Source organism: Orycteropus afer, unplaced genomic scaffold (assembly GCF_000298275.1).
Source record: "Orycteropus afer afer isolate SDZICR_OR568_19922 unplaced genomic scaffold, OryAfe1.0 scaffold00245, whole genome shotgun sequence".
NCBI lineage: Eukaryota > Metazoa > Chordata > Mammalia > Tubulidentata > Orycteropodidae > Orycteropus > Orycteropus afer.
In genome coordinates, this window is record NW_006921832.1 from 3067607 (window position 1) to 3091503 (window position 23897).

At 37.1% G+C, this 23897-nt stretch overlaps 1 protein-coding gene across 1 annotated transcript in view; it reads right to left on the reverse strand.

Moving 5' to 3' along the window:
• Positions 1–171: 171 nt before the first annotated feature.
• The window catches only part of OSBPL11 (oxysterol binding protein like 11), a 130090-nt gene continuing 106364 nt past the window's right edge, over positions 172–23897 (reverse strand). Inside the window, exons 11-13 of the mRNA XM_042782124.1 lie at positions 11869–12051; positions 2144–2297; positions 172–234 (exon numbers count right to left, since the gene is read on the reverse strand). Coding sequence (XP_042638058.1) covers positions 172–234; positions 2144–2297; positions 11869–12051 — 400 coding nt within the window. The remainder of the gene's footprint in view (positions 235–2143; positions 2298–11868; positions 12052–23897) is intronic.

Genomic DNA, 23897 nt, shown 5'->3' on the forward strand with positions numbered 1-23897 from the left:
TGTAAATTTTGGTCAATGACATGAGACAAAGTATATGTGAACTGCTGTATGAAAAGTGAATTTACTGTGTAAATCTTCACCCAAATCAAAATAAAATTAAAAAAAAAAAAAAAGAACAATAGCTAAGACGTTGTTCATCACTTTTATACGCTTGGGTTTGCAAGGCCAGTGTTAGGATGCTACTGATTTCCTATTCAGCTTCTTGGTAATGAAGATATACTGCTTCTCTAAGACCTGAAAAGAAAGAATTTGTTTTTTCCACTTAATCTTGCTGCTTTTAAAAAATAAATTATATTAGAAGACTAAGTTTTAAGTCATACAAAAATCTCAGCACAATTCATTGATTATTTTTCTGAATATCTTGTATATTGATATCTTTTTCTTTCAGGTAATTATTCAACAGGTATTTTATTGATTGCTTATCATGTGCCAGGCTCTTTGCTTGGGGCTAGAAAAGCATAATGAAGGATGGGTTTAAAGATGCATTTAATAAACAAGAACAGACAGCAAAACTGTCCCCACAGAGGCCCTCCAGTAAGGCAGTGAGATGTAGGACTCCCACTTGCTATTCGACAATATTTATGTGCTGTTAACTTTTTTTGTGTGTGTGAACATTTTATTGTGGTTTAGATAAGAGTTTACCGAGCAAATTACTTTCCCATTTAACAATCTATATCATAAATAAAAATAAATAAATAAATAAAGCCAAGAATGTACTGTAGTATTAGTTGGGTAAAAAGAAGAAACACTATTTAGAAAGACAGACTTGATTCTTTCCACATACTCATTTAAATCTTTAAGTAATAGAAGCTGCTAGGCCAATGCTAGATTCTGTTTGCATCAATTTTGGCACCAAAATTCTCATGACTGCTCTCCTGCTACTAACAACCAGGCCCAAATCTAGTATCTTCTGACTGACTTTCTGGCTGGGCAGTAGTCAGTATTCTGATCATCTACCTTTCCATCGTCCCTGGTCTTTTCATAGTAATAGAACTACTACAATAAGTCATGTATTTTTAAGAGCAATAATGATGACAAAAATCATAATCAGATTACTTTTTCCAGATTCCTTTCTAATGGACCAATATTTGGCTTTATACTTAGCCATAAATTAGAAAATTTTTTTGATTTTAGCTCAGGTCCATTAGTCACTGTATTCTGAATTCTATCAGAAAGTAATAACAATAACAAAATTTTAAAAAGTCTTCACATGTAGAGAAGACTTCAGAAGTCATTTAGTCCAACTTCAAAATCAGTACATAAAATTCTACAATTGTCTCTGCTTATGTAGCTTTAGCAACTGGAGTACAGTACTGTAAGATATATGCTCTTGTTGTTACTGGATGTTTTTGGTTGTTTTATTCTTATCTTAAGGCCCACATTTGCTTCCTGGTAGTTTGGGCCTAGCTCTAGTCTACTAACCAAACAGAAAAACGAAAAAAAATTTTTTTTTTCCCCACGTGATCTGCATTGCCATTAAGTCCATTCTGACTCATAGTGACCCTATAGGACAGAGAAGTCCTGCCTCATAGGGTTCCTAGGCTGCAATCTTTCTGGAAGCAGACTGTTCCATCTTTCTCCCGTGGAGTGGCTCTTGGGTTCAAACTGCTGACCTTTCAGTTAGCAGCCAAGAGCTTAACAATGGTGCCACCAGCGCTCCCTTTCTACATGGTATGCCTGTATATGAGATGAAAGTTATAACAAATGGCTCCACTTTTCTGTTTTCTACGCTAAATATTCCCACTTCATTCGTTTTCCTTAAATGATGCAAAGATTCTAGTCACTTCACCACTATCTTCTGTGTATGCAGCCAATTAAGCTTCTCACACCTCCCTTAAAATATGTTCTCTGGAAATGAATATAAAAGGCAATGGATTCTAAATTGCACAGTCTTTTATTGGTACTGGAAATTATGTTAGCCTTTTCATGTGTGGCCAATTTAAATCCCCAAATCTATTTAACCTGAACTGCTAGTAAACCATTTTACTTCGAAAAATTGTGAAAAATTTCATGAAAAATCTCATTTTAAGGTAGACCAATTGAGAAATAAAGGTTTAGGAGTAAGAGCAATTCAACAGTGCCCCTAAGCCAAAGTTCTTACTATGTAGTGCTGAGTTTTAGCCTAAAGACATGCAGAACTTACCTCTTTAATAAAATACTTGGTTTTCCAGGGTGTACCTGTCTCGGTCCGATGCCTCTCCTCAGTCCTCTGGCACTCTTCCAGGGTACGTTTGTGCTCTGTAGCCTTATCAATTTCAGAGTCCCTCAGAGAATCTGTCACATTCTTCCATAATCGTCTAAAATCAGAAAGCCACATTTTACAACCGTCTTGGGGGAAAAATTAAAAAAAAAAAAAAAAAAAAAGAACGAACTGATAACTTCAAAATTACAGTAACTAAAAAAAAAAAAAAAATCCTAAATCCGACCTTAACGACCTATCTAGGAATTACAAGACCACTGATACGCTGCTGCTGCTGTTACTGTCCAGGGTGCTACTGCTTCTTCTTTAATTAAAAGGAATTTGTATTTTTACTAGTTATAAAAAGAAAAGATTTTTATTTTTCGGAAACTCTGGAAATAAAAAGCAAAAAGAGAGATACATTTTTTTAAAAACCTGTGATATAAGAAACTACTTTTGCACCTAGACTTGATGAAACAACAAGGACCAGATTTGACTTCCTGATTTAATCAACTAGTAAACTAGACAAAATATGATGAAACAGTGATTTTCCCTGGCAATAAGCAGTGCTGGACAGCAATCCCTGAGAAGAGAATAAACAAAAGGGGCCCTATGAATTTTCCAACTCACTGCCTCAAGAGAGTTACAGGCCATAGCACAGGTAAGGGAAAAGTTAACAGCAACAAGTAAAATTACCAAAGTGTTTTGGTTACTTCGTGCCGCTCTAACAGAAATACCATAGGTGGATGGCTTTAACATACAGGAGTTTATTTTCTTATAGTTTTGGAGGCTAGAAGTCTGAGTTCAAAGTGCCAGCTTCTAGGGGCAGGGTGAAAGCCCCTCGACCTTGGCCTTCAGCTTTGCCTCTCTTGCTCCTGGTATTTACTCAGAAGGAGCATCTCTTTACTCAGGGAGCTGCTGCCTGCTGAGGCTAACAAGCCCAAGGTTGGCAAATAAAAATGGCACAGTCCCAATATTACCAAACAATATGGAAAGTCATTAATTCAAGTCCAAGATAGTCCCGAGATCACCAGGAAACAAAGCAGGCTGCTAAATAAAGATTCAGCTACATCAAGCATGCCAAAAAGCCGCAGACCTTTCCCACCACTTCTCCTCATTTACTGGAAGTATCCCTAAGGCAACTACACATCTTCTTCAGTAGATTCCACCATGGAGCTGATTACCAGTCTTACCATGGGGAATACTACATCCAGCTGCCCAGCCAAGCTGACACACAACTTAACTACCACACAAAGCAATTCTTTGGAGAAAGGATAGTTTATTCAACAAACCGTGCTGGGACAAGTAGATACCCACATGAAAAATGATGAACTCAGACTGTAATCTCACATTATGCACAAAAATTAAGTCAAAATAGACCATAGGCCTAAATGCAGACCTAAAAGAGTAAGACTTTTAAAAGAAAATCTTCAAGACTTTGGGGGTAAGGCAGATTTCTTAGATACAACACACATTTAAAAAAAAACAAAAAAAACTCAGAAAAGCATTGATAAACCACACCTCCATGAAATGTAAAATTTTATACTGCAAAAAATCATTAAGAGAATGAAGATAGCAACAGACAAGGAGAAAATATTTGCAAAACATTAATCTGATGAAAAAAAAAATTCTACCCAGAATTTACAAAGAACTCTTATATCCCTCCCAATAAGAATACAAGCAACCCAATCAAAAAATAAGCAAAAGATATAAGCACACATTACATCAAAAAAGATATTAAAATGGCTAATAAGCCCATGAAAATATAAGCATCATCAGGGATTAGGTAAATAGAAACTAAGACCACAATGAGATTCATTTCACATGCCCCAGAATGGGTATAATAAATAAGACAGACAACCAATGTTGATGAGGATGTGGAACGTAAAATGGTGTAGTTACTTTGGATAGTCAGCATTTTTCCAAAAAGTTAAACATAAAATGATCACACAACTCAGAAATTCTACTCCAAGGCATATAGCCAAGAGAAATAAAACATATGTCTACCACCAAATCTGCACAAGAATGTTCACAGTAGTAGTATTTATAATAACCCAAAACTGGAAGAACTATAGTTTCATCAACTGGGGAATGTAGAGGCAAAATGTGGCAAATCCACACCATGGGGTACTACAAGGAATGCACACATGGAACATGCTACATCATGGGTAAATCTCAAAACCATTATGCTAACTGAAAGATGCCAGAAACAACACAGCACACATTGTACGATTCCATTCATGAAAAGTCCAGAAAAGGTAAAGTAATGGAGAAGTAGATGATAGTGGCCTGAGGCTGGAGTAGGAACAGGGATTCAGTGACTGTAAAAGGGCATGAGGGATCCTACCGGGAGGAAGAAAAGATTCTAAAAGTGATTTATGGTGATAATCACACCACTCAGTAAAGTTACTGAAGTCAATGAATTGTACACTTACAATGAGTGACTTTTATGATATCTAAAAGATATATGATAAAGTTTTTTTTTTTTAAGTAGCAATATTAATATCAGACAAACTAGAATTCAAAGCAGACTACTACCAGGGATCATATCATAATGACCAAGTCATCAGTCCATCAAGAAGAAGACAGACTGTCTAAAATGTGTATGCCCCGAATAATAGAGTTGCCAATAACATGAGGTGAAAACTTACAGAACTTCAATGGGAGATATTCAATTATATTTGATGTTTTCAATACCTGATTTTAGCCAATGGAACAAGGAGGCAGAAAATCAGTAGGGATGTAAAGGACTAGAAAAACATCATCAACCCACTTGCTTAATTGACATTTTTACTCTCACTCAACATCAGCAGAATACATATTCTTGTCAAATGCATGTGAAACATTTACCAAGACAGAAAATGTCCTGGGCCATAAAACAAATCTCAACAAATTTAAAGGGTTGAAACCATACAAAGTACTTTCTTTACCAAACTGGAATTAAATTAGAAACAAATAATGAAAAGGTATCTGGAAAACCCCAAATACTTGGAGAGTTAATGATATATTTCTAAATAGCTTCATGGGTCCAAAAAAAAATCCTTAAGGGAAATCTGAAAATATTTTGAAACGAAAACACAATCTATCAAGAGTTGGGGGATGCAGATAAAGGAGCACTTAGAAAGAAATACTAAGAATTAGGAAAGAAGAAAAACTAATGGCCTAAAGTAGTATTCAGCAAACTAAAGCTGCCTGGCTTTGTAAATAAATTGTTATTGCAACACAGTGATACCCATCCATTTACTTACTGTCTATGGCTACTTTTTTGTTACCTTGGCAGAGTTAAGTAGTTGTGTTAGGCTTCTAAGCCTAAAATATTCACTGTTTTGCTTTTTACAGAAAAAGGGTGCTGACTCCTGATGTAAGTTTCCTCTTTAAGAAACTAGAAAAATGTTGCACAAAGTAAACAGAAAAAAGGATATTGAAGGAAAAAGAGCAGAAATCAATGAAAAATGAAACAGAAAAACAGTAGACAAAAATCAATGAAACCAAAAGCTGGGTTTTTTGATTAGTAAACTTCTAGTAAGACTGATCAACAACAACAACAGAAAAATACTACCAAAATCAGGAATTAGAAAGGGACATCACTGTAGATCCTATACACTTAAAGAGTATTATGAACTATGTGCCAATAAATTTGACAAATTAGATGAAATGGATTAATTCCTTGAAAGACACAAAGTACTAAAGCTCATTCAGGAAGGGTTAGATAACTTCAATGGTCCTCTTTACTAAAGACACTGAAATACAGTTAAAGACTCAGAAAAAAATTGATTAAATTTATTTCCCATTTAGGATACAAACTCCCAGCAAACTAAGAATAAAATGAAACTTCTTCAATCTGACAAAGGATACCTACAAAAACCTACAGATAACATCATGTTTAATGTTGAAAGATTAAATTGTTTCCTTAATACTGGGAACAAGTCAAGGATGCTTGCTTTTACCACTTCTATTCAGTATGACAAGCCAGGTCCTAGTTGATGCAATAAGGCAAGAAAAAGGCATAAAGATTGGAAGGAAAGAAGTAAAACTGTCTCATGACATTGACTACAGTTTCCCACAATGCAACAGCTCCTCCCATTTCCTACCTATAACCACCTCTTCCCTGTGTCTTCTTCCCTTCATGCACTCCTGCTCCCCAAGCTGTCTCCCAGTGCATACTTAGCCCTTCTATTTGCCCATGATTGCTCTCTCCAAGGAGTGTACTATTGTTGTTGTTACGTGCCGTCGAGTCAGACCCGACTCAGAGCGACCCCTCCTTGGGTTTCCGAGGCAGTATCACTACGGAAGTAGATTGCCCCATCTTCCTTCCGAGGAGTGGCTGGTGGGTTTGAACCGCCAGCCTTCTGGTTAGCAGTCAAGAGCCTTAGCCACTATGCTACCAGAGCTCCCAGGAGTGTACTACCTAATGTAAATGTTCACCTCATACGCCTGACTTTTGTTTGACTGGACACCACAGGAGTGAGTCCAATGAAGAAGGAAAATTGTCTTTATAAACACATACTAAATTTGTAGAAAATGGAAAAGGTACTACGAAATGAGTTTAGCAAGACTGCAGGATAGAAGTTCAATATACAAAAATCTATTATATTTCTTAATAGCAACAATTAGAAATTGGATTACTATTTTCTATAGCATCAAAAGTATGAAATATTTCAGAATAAATTGAATAATGTGTAACACCCATAAACTAAAAGTACAAAACACTGCTGAGAGCAATTAAGGATCTAAATAAATGGAAGAGTACATTATGTTCATGGACTATATGTCTCAATGTTACTAAGATAACAATTCTTCTCAAACTGATTCAACATAATCTCTCAAAATCCTAGCAGGTGTTTTTGTAGAAATTGTCAAGCTGATTCTAAAATGCAAAGAACCTGTAATAGCCAAAATAATCTTGAAAAAGAAAAAAAAAAAAACAACAAAACACTGAAATGCCAGTACCCAGAAAGAACTATTATCATATTGATATGTAAATTTATGTTGTTGTTGGTGGTGTTAATTGTCATCCAGTGGACTGACTCATGGTGATGGCATGTGTACAGAGTAGAACTGCTACAAAGGATTTTCAGAGCTCTGACCTTCTGGAAGCAGATCACCAGGCCTGTCTTCTCAGGTGCCTCTGGGTGGGGTTGAACCACCAACCTTTCAGCTAGTAGTCAAGTACTTAACCATTTGTGCCACTCAGGGGCTCCTAATTATTATAAACTTTAAAAATACATTCTATGCCTTTATTTACTTTTTAAATGAGCTTCATCAAGTTATAATTTGTGAACAGCAAAATTCACCAATTTTAAATATAAAATTCAGTGACTTTGACAAGCATATACAGTTGTAAAATCACCACCACAATGAAGATACAGAACATTTCCATCGTCCCCCAATGTTCTCATGTCTTTTTGCAGTCAAATCTCTTTCCCAATTCCTGGTCCCGTGCAGCCACTAATTTTCTTTCTGAAATGATAGTTTTGCCATTTCTCTAATTTTATAGAACTGGAATCATACAGAATGCATCTTCTCTCCCTAACTTCTTATACCAGTTGATGGACATTTGCATTGTTCCCACTTTTTGGTACTATGGCTAAAATTCCCATGAAAAACAAGTTTTGTGTGAACATGTTTTTGTTTCTCTCAGATAAACACTTAAGAGGAGAGGTTGCTGGATCATACAGTAAGCATATATTTAACTTTAGAAGAAACTGCCAAACTGTTTTTGCAAAGTGGCCATACCATTTCCATTCCCACTGCAGAATCAGAGCTCCAGTTCCTCTACGTTCATACCAACACTTGATACTGACAGTCTTTACTTTTAGTGATTTGAGATTTTTAAAAGTTTTATTGAGATACAGTTCATCTACCATAAAGTAAAGCTCATTAAAGTATCTAATTCAGTATTTTTCAATATATTCAAGACTTGTGCAACGATCACCACGATCTAATTTCAAAAAATATTACCCCTAATAGAAACTCTGTGGGAGCTCTGGTAGCATAGTGGCTAAGGCACTTGACTGCTAACCAGAAGGCTGGCGGTTCAAACCCACCAGCCACTCCTCGGAAGGAAGGTTGGGCAATCCTACTTCCGTAGTGATACTGCCTCGGAAACCCAAGGAGGGGTCGCTATGAGTCAGGGCTGACTCCACGGCACATAACAACAACAACAGAAACTCTGTACCCATTAGCAGCCACACCCGTTCTCTTCTCTCCTGATTAATCTATTTTCTTTCTTTACAAATTTCCCTACTGTGGACATTTCATATAAATAGAATCATATAGTATGTGGCTTTTGTGTCTGGTGTCTTTCACTTAATGTTTTCATGATTCATCCATGCTGTAACATTTATAAATACTTTATTCCTTTTTAGGAGCTCTGGTGGCATAGTGCCTAAGGCATTTGACTGCTAACCAGAAGGCTGGAGGTTCAAAACCACCTGCTGCTCCTCGGAAGGCAGATTGGGCAATCTACTTTCATAGTAATATGGCCTCAGAAATCCAAGGAGGCGTTGCTATAAGTTGGATCTGACTCGACAGCAGTGAGTTTGGTTTTGGTTTGGTTCATTCCTTTTTATTGTCATATAATTTTCCATTGTAAGAATACAATGTATTTTGTTTATCCATTCATCAGCTGATGAACACATCTGAGTTGTTTCCACTTTTTGGCTATTATACTGTAACGAACATTCATGTACATTGTTTTCAATTTTCTTGGGTATATATGATATAAAGGTAGACCTGACTTATGACGAACTGCATTTATAATTGTCCATTTTCTGTTGTTTATATTTTGGTACATCTTATTGTTAGCAATGGTTTAATGTATAATTTGCTGATGTCATCAAATCTGTTAAGTGTGTATGTAATGTTCCCAACCCCAAAAGACAATAAAAATCAGATTTATAAAGATACTACTAATAAAAGCCAATAATAATGTAACTAAAAACATAAAATAAAATGAGGTATTCGGCTTATATCAGAACTGATTTATGACAAAGTCGTCAGAAAAGAACCCCATCATATGTCAGGGGGTTCCTGTACATACGTACCTGTATCTCCTTTCTAAAATGGAATCTAATATATGGACTTTGGCCTTTTCTTTCACATAACAATATATTTTTGTGTCATTAACCTTGGACATCAATAAACGGCTTCACTGAATTCCATTTTATAAAAGCTTATTACACTCACACTGTTGGAAATTATAAATAATGTATTTACCTCCTCGAACATGAATCTCTGCATACTTCCTCAATTATTCCTTTGGGGCAGCAATTCTCAAAGTTTTTGGTTAGGAATCCTTTACATTTGCAAAAATTTCTTTAGAATTCCAAAAAGCTTTTAATTACATAGATTACACCTATTGATATTTCCTGGATTAGAAATTGAACCTGACAAAATCTAAAATATTTACTAACTCATTTAAATTTAATAATAATGGTACATGTTTGTAGAAATGACATTTTAGAATAAAAAACAGCTATATTTAAAAAATATAGTGAAAAGGGTATTTTACATTTTTATATCTCTCTTTAAAGTCTGGTTTAATAATAGCCAGATTTTGCTATTCAATCTGTTGTAATACATTACTTTAGTTAAAGTACATAAAGAAAATCTGACCTCACAGATATAGATAGTTGGAAAGGAAAGGAGTATTTTAACAGGTTTTTCAAATAATTCCATTCTTTAATACCATGTCCAAACTTGGCCAGTGGTAGTTTTTTAAAGGTTAGCTGCAATGTAGAAACTGAAGAATGCTAATGATTTTTTCATACTCTGTTTATATAGAGTTCCACTGGCCTAACTTGCACTTTGAATGGGTCTTTTCGCAGGCATGATTTTTTAACATCACGCATTGATCATTTGAAACATATTGGTTCACTGAGCTATACAGATCTTTCAGATGCTGACATCTTTCATTATATAATATTAAAAAAAAAAAAAAAAAAAATTAATTATTACCAGGGATTTAGTCAGAAGTCTTTACCTGGCAAGTTGTCGTACTCATAGTGGCAACAGATACAACTTTTCCAAACTTTTAATTTGTCTTTGAAAGCTCAAATTTTATTATTTGCAACAAATACTGTCAGCTGTTTTCCTTAAAGTCTTGTGCTTACATCATTCATTTATGTCTGCCCAAAATTCAAAATAGGGTTACCACAGTTTGTCAGTCATTCTTTCAAGTTAAGGTGGTGTTTCATGAAGAGTGGCTAGTTCAGCTTGCAAGTCAAACAACCATAGAAGTACTTTTCCTCTAGTAACCACTGTACTTCTTTGGCGTACAGTGCAAGTGTTTCATGCACTCTATTTGTCACACAGAACACTAAAAACATGTCTTATCAACAGTCCAAATTTAATAAAACTAATCATTTGCACTGCTTCATGAAAGACATTAAAAAAAAAAAAAAAAAAAAAAACCTGGCATTTAAAAAAAAATGAAAGTACATGGCAGTGCAGAATACAATTGACAACTCGTATAGTGTGGTGTCACTGCCCTGATGGATGCCACGGCCCAACGGTACTGCCCACCACTGCCATAAGGGCAAATGTCAACACAGGGAAAAAGTCAAACAGCACATTAGTACTATAAAAATAATTTTGACTTTGTACCCCAACTCTGCAAGGGTTTCAGAGATCTCCAGGGATCTGCATAAACCTCTCCTTTAGGATAAATCCCTACAAAAGTATTTTTAATATCATTACTTTTTTTTTTGTCCCCAACCCAGTCTGAGCTTTTGGTTGATGGGTATTTAATTCATTTACATATATTGTTAAAAATTGTTGGTTCTATTTATGTGATTTTAACTCCTCGGAAGGAAGGTTGGGCAATCCTACTTCCGTAGTGATACTGCCTCGGAAACCCAAGGAGGGGTCGCTATGAGTCGGGGCCGACTCGACGGCACATAACAACAAAAACAACAACAACAATTTAAATGTTTAATGTTTCCTTTCTCTTTTTTTAAGTGATATAGTAATGCTTCCATATCGTACAAAATTTACTTAGTTACAAAAGGGCATTCTATTGTCTCCTTCTTGACTTAGCCCTAGTACTCCTATCCAGAAGCCACCATTGTAAACACATATGGGGACTGATATTATCCATAGATACTGACCCACTACTTTACTTTTAGAAGTCTATGACATCTACTGCCAAAGTGCCCTCTAGAAAGGTTGTTCCAGTTTCTGTTTAACCAGCAGTATGACAATGCCTATTTGCTCACACCTTTTCTTAAAAGATGTAGTATTTTAAAAACTAAATTATCTTATTGTTTTGTGTTTCTTTGAAGTTTAATCACACTGAGCACTTTTTACTTTCTTAGTGGCCATTTTTTCTCTATTTTTGTGAACTACCTCTTTATGTTCTTGGCCTGTTTTTCCAATGAGCTGCCTATCTTTTTGTTAGTAATTTGTTAAGAGCTTATAGTAAGAATAAGAGCTTTTATGGTAAGGACAGTAACACTTTGACTATTAAATGTTAGTGTTTTTGTCCAAATTGAGAATGTTTGATTTTCACTAAAATTTGGTGAAGGCTCGAGAATATCACATCAGATCCCAACTCCTTCATTTTACAGATGGGGAAACTGATACAAATTGGTAAAGCAACTTGCCTTAAATTCACAAGTAAGTAAAAGGGTTAGGTTAAGACCTAGAGCTTCTGACTCTCTCCTGGATGAGTAACAAGGATGACATACCTGGATTCAAATGGATCCTGCTTCTCCAGAGGTCTTACTCTCTTCTTTGTCACTGTCAATTTAGTCAAGTCCACATACTTTGTCTCTCCACTGCTGTAAGTGAACTCCAGAACACTATTCCATTCCCCTTGTACTCTGCATACCACAGTGTTGGTGATGTTGTGCTTTACTTCAGCTGTCACCCTAGAAGCAGGCAAAAAAGAAAGATACACTCAAATAAGTGATATTGGGCTTGTTTCTTAGGCTTCTCAAACCCAAGAATACACCTTGTGAATCCTGTTTAAATTAGTTACATAAAGCACTTAAATATATCAGTGATGAAGTCAGATGCTTTGTAAATCCCATACTAGCTTCCCAGGTAACTGTTTCAAATAACATCAATTTTAATCTTTAGAGAGAAGACTGGGAATCAAAGCAGAAACTTAAGATACCATAAATGATCACAAAGTGTGGTCTTTGAAATTCTTGCTACAAACAAAATTATTATAGTATTAAAATTAGATAACAGAAACACAAAAAACCCTACCTTTCCTCTTTAATTACAGTCTAAAATTATTGTAACATTACAGTACATTCCACTGTTTTTTGTACTACTCCCTGTAATTTAAAAGCTTGGAGTCACTGTGTTTGAAGTTCTGGGTATATCAATTCTAAATAAAACCAAGTAAGCCTAATTTTAAACTTAATACAGAACTAGACAAATCAATTAGAAGTTGAAAAATATAAAATAATGTATTTAAAAATCTAAAACTTTCTTACCGAAACAGAAAAATCAAAAGAGCCCTGGTATACAAAAACTATCATCATCATCATCATCATCATCATCATCACAGTACTCAAAGAGACCACAAACACTATTGTTGTTAAAAGTTTAATGAGTTATCTGCCTGGTTTATCTATGGACACGCAAGATGCAGCTCAAATGAAGGCTAGCATAGGAACAGGCCTAATTATTTTTAATGAACTATTTTGTATTCACCCTAGGACACAGGTAACGACAGGGTCAGATGAGACAGGGGTTCAGTATTTAGTAAGCAAAGGTTAGAGTACAATCAGTGTGCTTGAGACATGGCTCTCTAGGTTCAAAAGAAAATCCAAGGAACCAACCCCAGAGGTTCAGGCAACAGTTTGGGAATCTTAAGTATCATTTGTCAGGTATAAGCGAAGGGCCTGGAAGCCAGAAGGGCAAAGTGGAACTTAGAGAATCCAGAGTTTTCAGTCAAAAGGAAGTAAAAAGTCTGCAAACCTAGAGCTCAAGGCAGAGGGATGAGAGTCCAATAAGAAAACCAACACTCAACATCAAATGTTAGGAGTAATTGCAGTTCACTGGACAAAGAACATTACAACTACAAGTATGCTTAATTAAAGGAGAGGTGGGAACTCTAGTATATACTTCTAAGCATATGAATCTAATTGACTACACTGCTAAGTCTGTCTTCCCTGAGTGCATGTTTCTTATGTCATTCCACGTTTCCTCTCTTATCCTACTTGCCAACATTCTTCCCTTCCATGAAAATTCAAATTTAACCAAACAGCTTTGAACAAATGACAGTGAACATTTATTTTTTCCCTTCTCCACCCATACATACACAGAACTATGTTCTGAGAACTGAGGAACAATGACCCAGTTCTCACTTGGTCTCTCTCATAGCATAATCTCTCAAGTTAATCATTATCTCCCACAGGCCTTTCCAGTAGCCAAATAATAAACTCTAAGTTCTTTCCATGCATGCTGGGTTATATATGGTCCCTGCTGCTCAGTACAGCTGCACAGCAAGAACAGCACATAGAGAATTGGGACAAGGGACAAGGATCACACATACTAGATGTAGGACATGAAAACTTAAAAAAGGAGGGTCTTACCTCACTTTCCTATTAACAATTCCTCACAAAAGTCTTATGCAGTCAGCAAAACTTCTGTAAATAACTAGAAAGTAAATATCTTAGAATTTGCAGGCCAGACTATTTCTGTCTCAGCTACTAAACTCTGCCACTGTAGCACAAAAGCATCTACTGATAGCCAGTAAGTAAATGAATGGACATGGCTGTGTTCTAATAAAATTCGCTTACAAAAATAGGTGGTGAGCCAGATTTGGCCAATAGGCCTTAATCTGCTGACCTCTGGTCTAATGTAAAATATGCAGCTATAATCTCATCTGACTCATTTTACATGACAATTTGCCTCTGAATGTGCTGTTCCCTCTCTGCCTGAAGTGCCCTTCCTCTCGTAACTACACTCATCTGTTAAGTCCATCTCAAGTGTCCCCTTTCTCAGGAAACCATTTATAATCCTCTGTCCAAGTTAGGCGCTCCCCTTGTGTGCACCCAGGGCCCTCATCACAAGCTAATGTGATTTGAATTCAGGATGCATTCAAGTTTAATGGACTCCAAAGGCCAAGTTCTTTTCAGTACTTCTGCTGCTGCTGTTGTTGTTGTTGTAATGTGCCATCGAGTCAGGCCCGACTCATAGCGACACCTCCTTGGCTTTCCAAGGCGGTATCTCTACGGAAGTAGATTGCCCAACCTTCTATACGAGAAGTAACTAGTGGGTTTGAACTGCCAGCTTTCCGGTTAGCAGTCAAGTGCCTTAGGTACTATGGCACCAGAGCTCCCTTTAGTACTTCCAGGTACAAATTTTTTAAAACTATGATCCAAAGTCTGAAATTACCATTATTAAGTAGCTGTGATATACAGATACAAATGAGGTACTTCAGAGAAATATTGTACAGGACAAAAAGCAGGTGTGGATACAGCTCAAAGAGTTTACTCTTATCATTCTGTTCCTATGGGCTTCCTGCACAAACAACAAAACTTTTTACCAAATCCTAGAAAACACCATAGGAAAAGTATATAAGCAAGTTATGCCAGCGCTTCACATGAGGCAAAACAAGATAATTTATGGTAAGTGATTCTTAGTCCTGGAGAAATTTTGAAATATTTCATTCATTAATTCATTCCGTTAATGGTAGGAAAGACCCAATTTTCAATCAGACAGACCAGTTTTGTGGAAGGTCTTAGACAGCTTCTATTTCCTCATCCGTAAAATGGGTAAACTAATATCTCTTCCTTCACAGGGTTGCTGTTAGACAATGTTTATAAAAATACTTATTCATCTGCTTTAATTTAATTAAAATTTTATATGTTTCCATCCATAGTAGACAAAAAGTTAAGGCTGTGATCCAAAGATCTTCTGATTTCACTGGACTATGTCAACTTGACACGTCCCCTTTGCCTGCTAAGGACTGTGCTTCACAGCAGCTATTTCTCTGTTTTGTTGTCTGATGAAAAGTGGACTATTAGTCTGTCTTTCAATTTTGTACACATATCTAGGACTATCACTGATTGAGATAATGAAAATAACTTCAAATAAATTGTACTTTTCATGAGTATCCTTATGAACCAAGAATGGCTTTAAGAAGCAATTTTACCAAGAGGCTAATTATATTTTAGAAAGAACAATTAGGTAAACTCTGTCCAAACCAAACTATAGTGTTCAAATATACGATTTAAATAATTCCCTCAAACAGGTTAAAACATGAGTTTCTCATGGGTGCCATCTAGCTAACATCTTAGCATGCCCACTGCGAGGCAGTTTCTCAAAATGTAAGTCAAATTCTGGATCCTTTATGGCTGATGCAATTGAAAGGCAAGATTGCCCTCTTATAATTAGAAAGATTAAGGATAGTTCTATTCACAGCTGACACTAACCAAAGACCAGAAGAACTAGATGGTGCCTGACTAACACCACTGTCCCTGATGGGGACAGAAGACAGAAGGTCCTGCACGGAGTGGGAGAAAAATGTAGAACAAAATTCAGAATTATAAAAAAGACCAGACTTACTGGTCTCATAGAGGCTGGTGGAACCCCAGAGACTGTGGCCCTTCAAACCTGGAACTGAACCCACCTTCAGAGATCATCTTTCAGGTAAACAACCGACAGGCCTATAAAGCGAACAATAATATTCATGAGGAACTCTTCAGAACAATTAACCATTTAAGGCCAAAAGGGCTGCATTTGCCCCCAAACCATAGCTCAGAAGACAGAAAGGAGCAGGAAAGAAGGACTAATGGATAAGGGGGGAGAAGTGAGAAGAAAGCTGATATAATGAGAGAATTGAAACTAATGTTACAAAACAAAATGTGTATAAATTGGTGAATGGAAAAACTAATTTGCTCTGTAAACTTTCACCCAAACCATTAAAAAAAAAAAAAAAAGAATATTTCTACTACAGAAATCTGAGGTTTCAACAAAGTATGTGAGGATACCAGCATTTTCTTTTTGATAAAAATTCTGCCTCCCCTACAATTCAGGCTCATAGAGATGAGGTGCTCCTACTATATCTGGGTGAAAATGAAAGTAAAAAATTTATTTTCATCAAAATAAGGTAAGGGGGGCTTCTTTGCCAAATTCACGATATCTAAAACATATGGGTCTTATATCAACTAATGACATAAGGGAAGACAGGTGGAAGGTAATATACCAAAGGCAGCCAGCAGATGATGTGCCTGCTCCTATTGCAGACAGCAATAAAAACCCAGGCTCTAAGGTGGGAGTGACAGCCATTAATAAACGTGTAAAAGAGGACCTTAGTTATAACTTTGACTTTTATAAAGTCAAAGAGAAAAAGTGTTATAAATAAGGAATTCTATTTCTAATATCAATCTTCTAAATGAGATATTAGATGAAACCACTGATGTTAAGGGTGATAAGAATGGAAGAAAATAATAAGGAAATTTTAGAGTTAACTAAAATATCCCTCAAGGGTAAGGGAAAAGTGTGAATGTAAATTGAAAGGATAAAGACAGAGAGACAGATTATGGAAGAGGAAAGTGTTAGACTCCTAAGTGACAAGATACAAGTGTGGCCTTGCTGAAAGGTAAAAGTTAATGGAAAAAAGAAGCTAATTTAATTAAAAAAACGCAAGAAACAAGAGATAGCAGAAAAGGAAAGCACTACTGAAGAAGAACAAAGTACGAGGTCTCACACTCCCTGATCAAAACCCACCATACAGTCACAGTAGTCAAAAGACCCGAATATTGGTACAACAAACACATAGACCAGTGGAAGAAAATTGAGAACAAAGAAACAGATCCCACCACCTACTGACAGCTGATCCTTGACAAAGGGCTGAAACCCATTAAATAAGGAAGAGGCAGACAAATGTTGCTGTAAAACTGAATATCTATTTCCAGAAAAATGAAACGAGATCAATACTTCACACCATACACAAAAATTAACTCAAGATGGATCAAAGACTTAAACGTAAAACCTAGAACAATAAAGTTCATCAAAGAACAAATAGGGCCAAACTTAGGGGCCATACTATATGGCATAGATAGATTATCAAACAAAACTAAATATGCACAAACAGAAGAAGATAAACTAGATGACTGAACTTTCTATAAATTAAATTCTTATGCACATCAAAAGACTTCTCCAAAACAGTAAAAAGAAAACCTACAGATTAGGAAAGAATAATTGGCAACAACATATCTGACAAGGGAATTATCTCTAAAATTTATAGAAAACTCCAACACCTCAACATCAAAAAGACAAAAAATCCAATTAAAAGTGGAAAGACATGAACAAACACTTCACCAAAGAAGATATTCAGGCAGCCAACAATCACATGAAGAAATGTTCATGATCATTAGCCATTCAAACCAAACCATACCAAACTCACTGCCGTCAAGTCGCTTCGACTCACAGCGACCCCTCCTTGGGTTTCCAAAGCATTATCTCTACAGAAGTAGACTGACCAATCTTCCTTCCCAGGAGTGGCTGGTGGGTTTGAACCACCAGCCTTCTGATTAGCAGTCAAATGCCTTAGGCACTATGCCACCAGAGCAAATCAAAACAATGAGCTATCATCTCACCCCAGCACTAACAGCAAAGTTCAACAAGTCAGAAGAAAACAACTCCTGGTGAGGGTGTAGAGAAACTGGTATTCTCATACACTGCTTGTGGGACTGAAAAATGGTACAACCACTGTGGAAAACAGTATGGCGCTTCCCTAAAAAGTTGGAAACAGAAATACCATTTGATCCAGCTATCCCACTACTCGATAGACATCCTAAAAAAGTGAGAGCTAGGCACAAATAGATATATGCATATCCATGTTCATCGCAACAGTATTCAACATAAGCAAAGAGATGGAAAACAACCTAAGTGCCCATCAATGTATGAATGGATAACCAAAGTACATAGTACACAAACATAATGGAATACTATGCAATACTAAAGAATAATGAAGTATCTCCAAAAACACTGCATAACATAGATGAACCTGAAGGACATTATGCTGAGTAAAATAAGACAATCACAAAAGGATAAATATTGTATGAGTCCACTATCATAAAAAGTCAACAAAGGTTTACACATGGAAGGAAACTTTCTTTGTTTATTACCAGGGATGGGAGGGGAGGGGAAGGAAAACTGCTAGATAGGTAAGAGACAAGTACTGATTTAGGTGAAGGGAAAGGCAATACACCAAAAGCAAGTGAGCAACACAATAACATGGAGAGGTTCACAAGAGGTACAGACAACAAAGACAAATACTTTTACATATACAATACTGTATTATCAGTAATAACTAACATTAATATGTGGGTGGATACATGGGTTGATAGGAAAAATGATCAGGTATAGGTAGACAAAAGGGAATATATTAGTTTGGCAGATACTATTTCTACATATATATTTGTATGTGCTGTAAGAAAGTCTGTATATAATAGTACTAACAGGGGGCAAGTTATGACAAGTTCTTAGCCAAAGCCAAACACCTAAGGGAGTGAATTGTCGGGCCCACGATCTCAGGACCATGGTTTCAGGGGACATCAAACTCAACTGCCATAACACACTACACAAAAACATTGTTCTACATCCTATTTTGGTGAGTAGCGAATGGGGTCTTAAAAGCTTGAGCGTGGCCATCTAAGATGCAACAACTGATTTCTTCTTGTCTGGAGCAAACAAGAGTGAAAAAATATCAAAGATGCATGGAAACAATTAGTCCAGGGACTAGTGGATCATGGAAACTGCAGCCTATATGATCCCAAGATCGGAAGAACTAGATGGTACTTGGCTACCGCTGCCAACCACTTGAAAAGGGTGGGAGACAAATGTGGAACAAAATCAAAATCATAAAATAGACCAGGTTTACTGGTCTGACAGAGACTAGTGAATCTCCTGAGACTATGGCCCCTTGTCACCTTTTGGGCCTGGAATTAAACTCATTGCTACAGCTTAATGTCCAGCCAAACAACAGAAAAGCCTATGAGGTGAACAATTATATCAGGTAAGTGTACGCCTTAGAACAATCACCATGGGAGATCAGAAGGGTAGCAATTGCTCAGGGCAGGAATGCATAGCAAAGAAGGACACAGAGAAAAGGTAACCAAAGGGAGGAAGTAAGAAGAAAGCTGTTACCTTGTGGAGATCAATGTCATGAATCAAAATGTGTATGAAATGTGGAATGGAAAATGAATTTGTTCTGTAAACTTTCACCCAAATCACAATTTAAAAAAAAGAAGAAACAAAAAATAGTAAATATAACAACTCATTACTAACAAAAACGGGTATGTTTATCTGAGGTTCAGTTTTAACAAGTCAAAATACAAAAACTACATCTTAAAAGCCAGTAAGGCTCCTAAAATTTGCTTTTGGGTGCTCCTTTCCAGGAACCCAGCTATGAAGATGGAAGAAGTCCCAGTCATATGAAAAGGCCCTCAGTAAGCTCCTGGCCAAAAGCCAGATCAACTGCCTCCCACCTGAATGAATTATCTTGGACATCCAACTCTGTGGAGCCTCTTGATGACTCCAGCCAATATCTGACTACCACCACATGAAAGGGCATACACTGAGAATTGCCCAGCTGACCCCAGTCAACCCACAGAACTATAAACCAGAAAACCAAACTCACTGCCTTCAAGTCGATTCTGACTCATAGCGACCCCTTTGGGTTTCCGAGGCAATAAATCTTTATAGGAGTAGATTGCCCAGTCTTCCTGCCATGGAGTGGCTGGTGGGTTTGAACTGCCAAACTTCTGGTTAGCAGTCAAATGTCTCAGGCACTACACAACCAGAGCTCCTTCCATAGAACTGAGAGATAGTAAATAATAAATTGCTCTTTAAAGCACTAAATTTGGAGGGGTTTATGAGCAGTAATTAACCAGGGAATCATCCAGTGTTATCTTAGGTGTCTCCTCACTCCTCCGTATCCTGTCACTTACTCTTTGAAATCTGCTGATTCTTGCCTAACTCGTCTCCTAACTTCCAATCTCCCCTTACCACCCACCAATGTATTCTTTAATTACCACCAGATTAATCTTTTTTTTAATATATAGATTTAAAATATATCACTTATAAATGTAACACTGCTTATATTGTATTCTTGCCAAAAATGCATGACTTGAACCTAAGTCAAGGAAGAGACAAACCCAAATTGAGGAACACTGTATAAAATTGGCCTGTGTTCCTCAAAAACACCAACGTCATAAAAGACAAAAAATGCTGAAGAAATATTTTAAATTAATGGAGACTAAAGGGACATGACAATGAAATGCAATCCATGATCATCCTGGATCAGGAGGAAAAACAGTGACACTTACTAGCAAAGTTGACAAAAATTTAATACATTAGAGTCAGTATTATATCAATGTTGTTGTTATTGTTGTTATGTGCTGTCAAGTCGGACCTGACTCACAGCGACCCCTCCTTGGGTTTCCAAGGCAGTATCACTACGGAAGTAGATTGCTCAACCTTCCTTCCGAGGAGCGGCTGGTGGGTTTGAACCGCCAGCCTTCTGGTTAGCAGTCAAGTGCCTAAGGCACTTGTTCTGTGATTATGTTACAGAATGCCCTAGTTCTTAAGGAAACTCAGGCTGAAGTATTTAGGAGTAAATGAAATATTCAGGGCTAACATCTTTAACTCTGAAATGGTTTAGGAATAAAAATAATAATAAATGAAGTATGTGCATAGAGAGAGATTTTGATAAATGTAACAAAATCTTAACAACTGGGTATATATGAGTTTTTACAACTCTTCTGTAGATTTGAAATTATTTCAAAACAAAAATTTAAAATAGTATAGTAAATAAAATATATCACGTTCGTGGTTAAAGCCTTTACTGGCTTCCACTGCCTTCAGAAGAATAAAGATGAAATCTGTCAACAAAAAAGTCACTGTCGTGGATTGAATTATGTCATCTCAAAATATGTGTCAACTTGCTGGGCCATGATTCTCAGTGGTTTGGTAGTTATGTAATGACACAATCATCCCTCATGATGTGATCTGACTTAATCAGCCAATCAATAGTGAGGGGAAGGATGCAATGGGAGTTTCCCTGGAGTGTGGCCTGGATCACCTTTTATCTTACAAGAGATGAAAGGAGAAAGAAGCAAGCAGAGAGAGAGTGATATCAGTAGCACCAAGATAGAAGAGCTGGAAGAGCTGTTGCTGCAAATTTGGACTTCTAGCCTCCTGAACTGTTACAGAATAAATTTATGTTTGTTAAAGTCATTAACCTGTGGTATTTCTGTTATGGCAGCACTAGACAACTAAGACAGAATTTGGTACAAGGAGTAGGGTGCTACTCTAATAGAAATGCGGAAGTGGTTTTGGAATTGAGTAATGAGTAGAGAGGCTAAAAGAGTTTTAAAATGCCTAATAATAAAATCCTAGTCTAGAGTGTGGGACTGCTATTCATGATTGCCAGGGTAATGGGGCCAGATCTGCTGCCCAAATCTGAAAAGAGCAGGACTGCCATGACAAGGGGGGCAGAAGAATGGGGCTAAGGGAATAGGGTCACCACCTGGCTGGCCCAGAACGGGGCCACCCAAAGCTGAGAGCAGAGTTGATGTCCCAGTGGACCAGGAAGGCAGAGTTAGATTTGACTCAGAATCCAGAGACTGTTCCAAGAGTCTGGAAGACAAGGCTACTGCCTAGGTAATCTCAGAGAACAGAGAATTATTTTCAAGCCTTGAAAGCTAATGTAGATTGTACTGCTTGATTCTGGACTTTCTTGATGACCACTATCCTTTCTTTCCCTCTAATTTCTCCCATTTGTAATGGAAATGTCTACCTTGTGCCTCTTCCACCACTGTACTGTGGAAGCAGATAACTTACATTCTTGAGTTCACAGGTTCACATATGTGAAGAGGAACTTTCCCTCAGGACAGAAGCGGAATTTTCCCTCAGGATAGGTGTATTTAAGACTTTTGGGATGATATGATGGGGTGAAAGTGCTTTGCGTGCGGCAAGGACATGAATTTTGGGGGCCAAAGGGTGGAATGTCATGGATTAAACTGTCCCTCCAAAATTTGTGTCAACTTGCTTGGGCCATGATTCTCAGTGTTATGGCAGTTATGCCAAGATGTAATCTGGCAGTTATGTAATGATGTAATCATCTACCATGATGTGATCTGATACAATCAGCCAATCACTTGTAAGGGGCTTTTTGGGGATCAGGGTGGGACGTTAACACCTTAACTCAAGTCAGTCCTAATCCAATATAAGGGGAGTTTCCCTGGGGCATGGCCTGTACCACTTTTTATCTTAAAAGAGATAAAAAAGAGAGACACAAACAGAGAAGGGACCTGACTACCACCAAGAAAGAAGAGCTGGGAGCAGAGTGCATCCTTTGGACCTGGGGTTCCTGTGCTGAGAACTTCATATACCCAGGGGAAGACTGATGTCAAGACACATGGAGATCTCCAAGGGACACCAGGCCCACAGATGCTGAAAGGAGAAAAGGACATTCCCCCAGAGCTGAAAGTCTTGACCACATTTACTACATTTATAGAATTTTTCTCCAGTGTGGATTCTCTTGTGTTTTCTAAGGGTTGAATAAAGGCCTTCCACTTAAATCACATTGCTATGGTTTCTGTCCAATATGAATTCTTTTCATATTGTTCAAAGAATGAGCAATTTGTTAAAACCATCTACTTGTGGCATTTCTGTTATAGCAGTACTAAATAACTAAGAAAGTCACTAAGAATAAATAGGATGTACGTATTAATTCTTTCATCAAAAGAAGCCTAAAACCGCACTACCTTTTTGAACTCCCTCCTAACCCTTAAAATAGAGAGATTCTGGTCTTAAGAAAACTGTTGGTATATGGTAGTTAAGTAAATAAAACCAGTTTTGTATTGAAGGGCTACATAGACTGTATAAGTGAAAAGGCACCATAGAACTGGCCACCTTCTCCCTCACTGGAGAAGCTACATGTGAATCCCACCATCTAGTCTCTGGAGTGGCCGTCAAAAGATCCAGTCATGGAAGGGCTTATAGCTCCTCAGTGCAGCTCCACTTTGCTTGCTTAGTGTTCGGCCTACCCCTAGCAGGGAATACAGTAAGACAAGACAGCAGGTGGGTTGTTGACAATGCAGCCACAGGATGTCTAAGGATGTGGACATGGGCTCTGTTAGGAACCGTGAGAAATCTAAACAGAGCTGAGCTGATGCAGGAAGGAACTATCTAATGCTATGGCAATGGCAGGATTCAAAGACATGAATTTTGATTCTTCATATTAAGGCTATCCTGGGAACATAATAAATTAAATTATTATACTTTATAGCTATTATTATAATTTAAGGAAAGATAACACACTGTTTCAAGGGAAAGGTTTAGATATTTTGTATTTGGTGAAAAAATTAACCTGAGCTGAAAACTATAACCTGAGTTCTATTAAAGGGACATTTGCATAATATAACTTACATGTCAACTATTTCAAACATAATTAAGACTTAAAGGATGTACAATTAAAAAATGGTAAGAAGACATGAATAGACACTTCACCAAGGAGGATATTCAAGTGGCCAACAAACATATGAAGAAATGCTCACGATCATTAGCTTTTAGAGAGATGCAAATCAAAACAACAATGAGATACCATCTTGCTCCAGCACTGGTATCAAAATTCAAGAAGACAGAAAATAACAAATGCTGGCAAGGTTGTGGAGAGATTGGGACTCTCATACACTGCTGGTGGGACTGTAAAATGGTACAACCATTGTGGAAAGCAGTATGG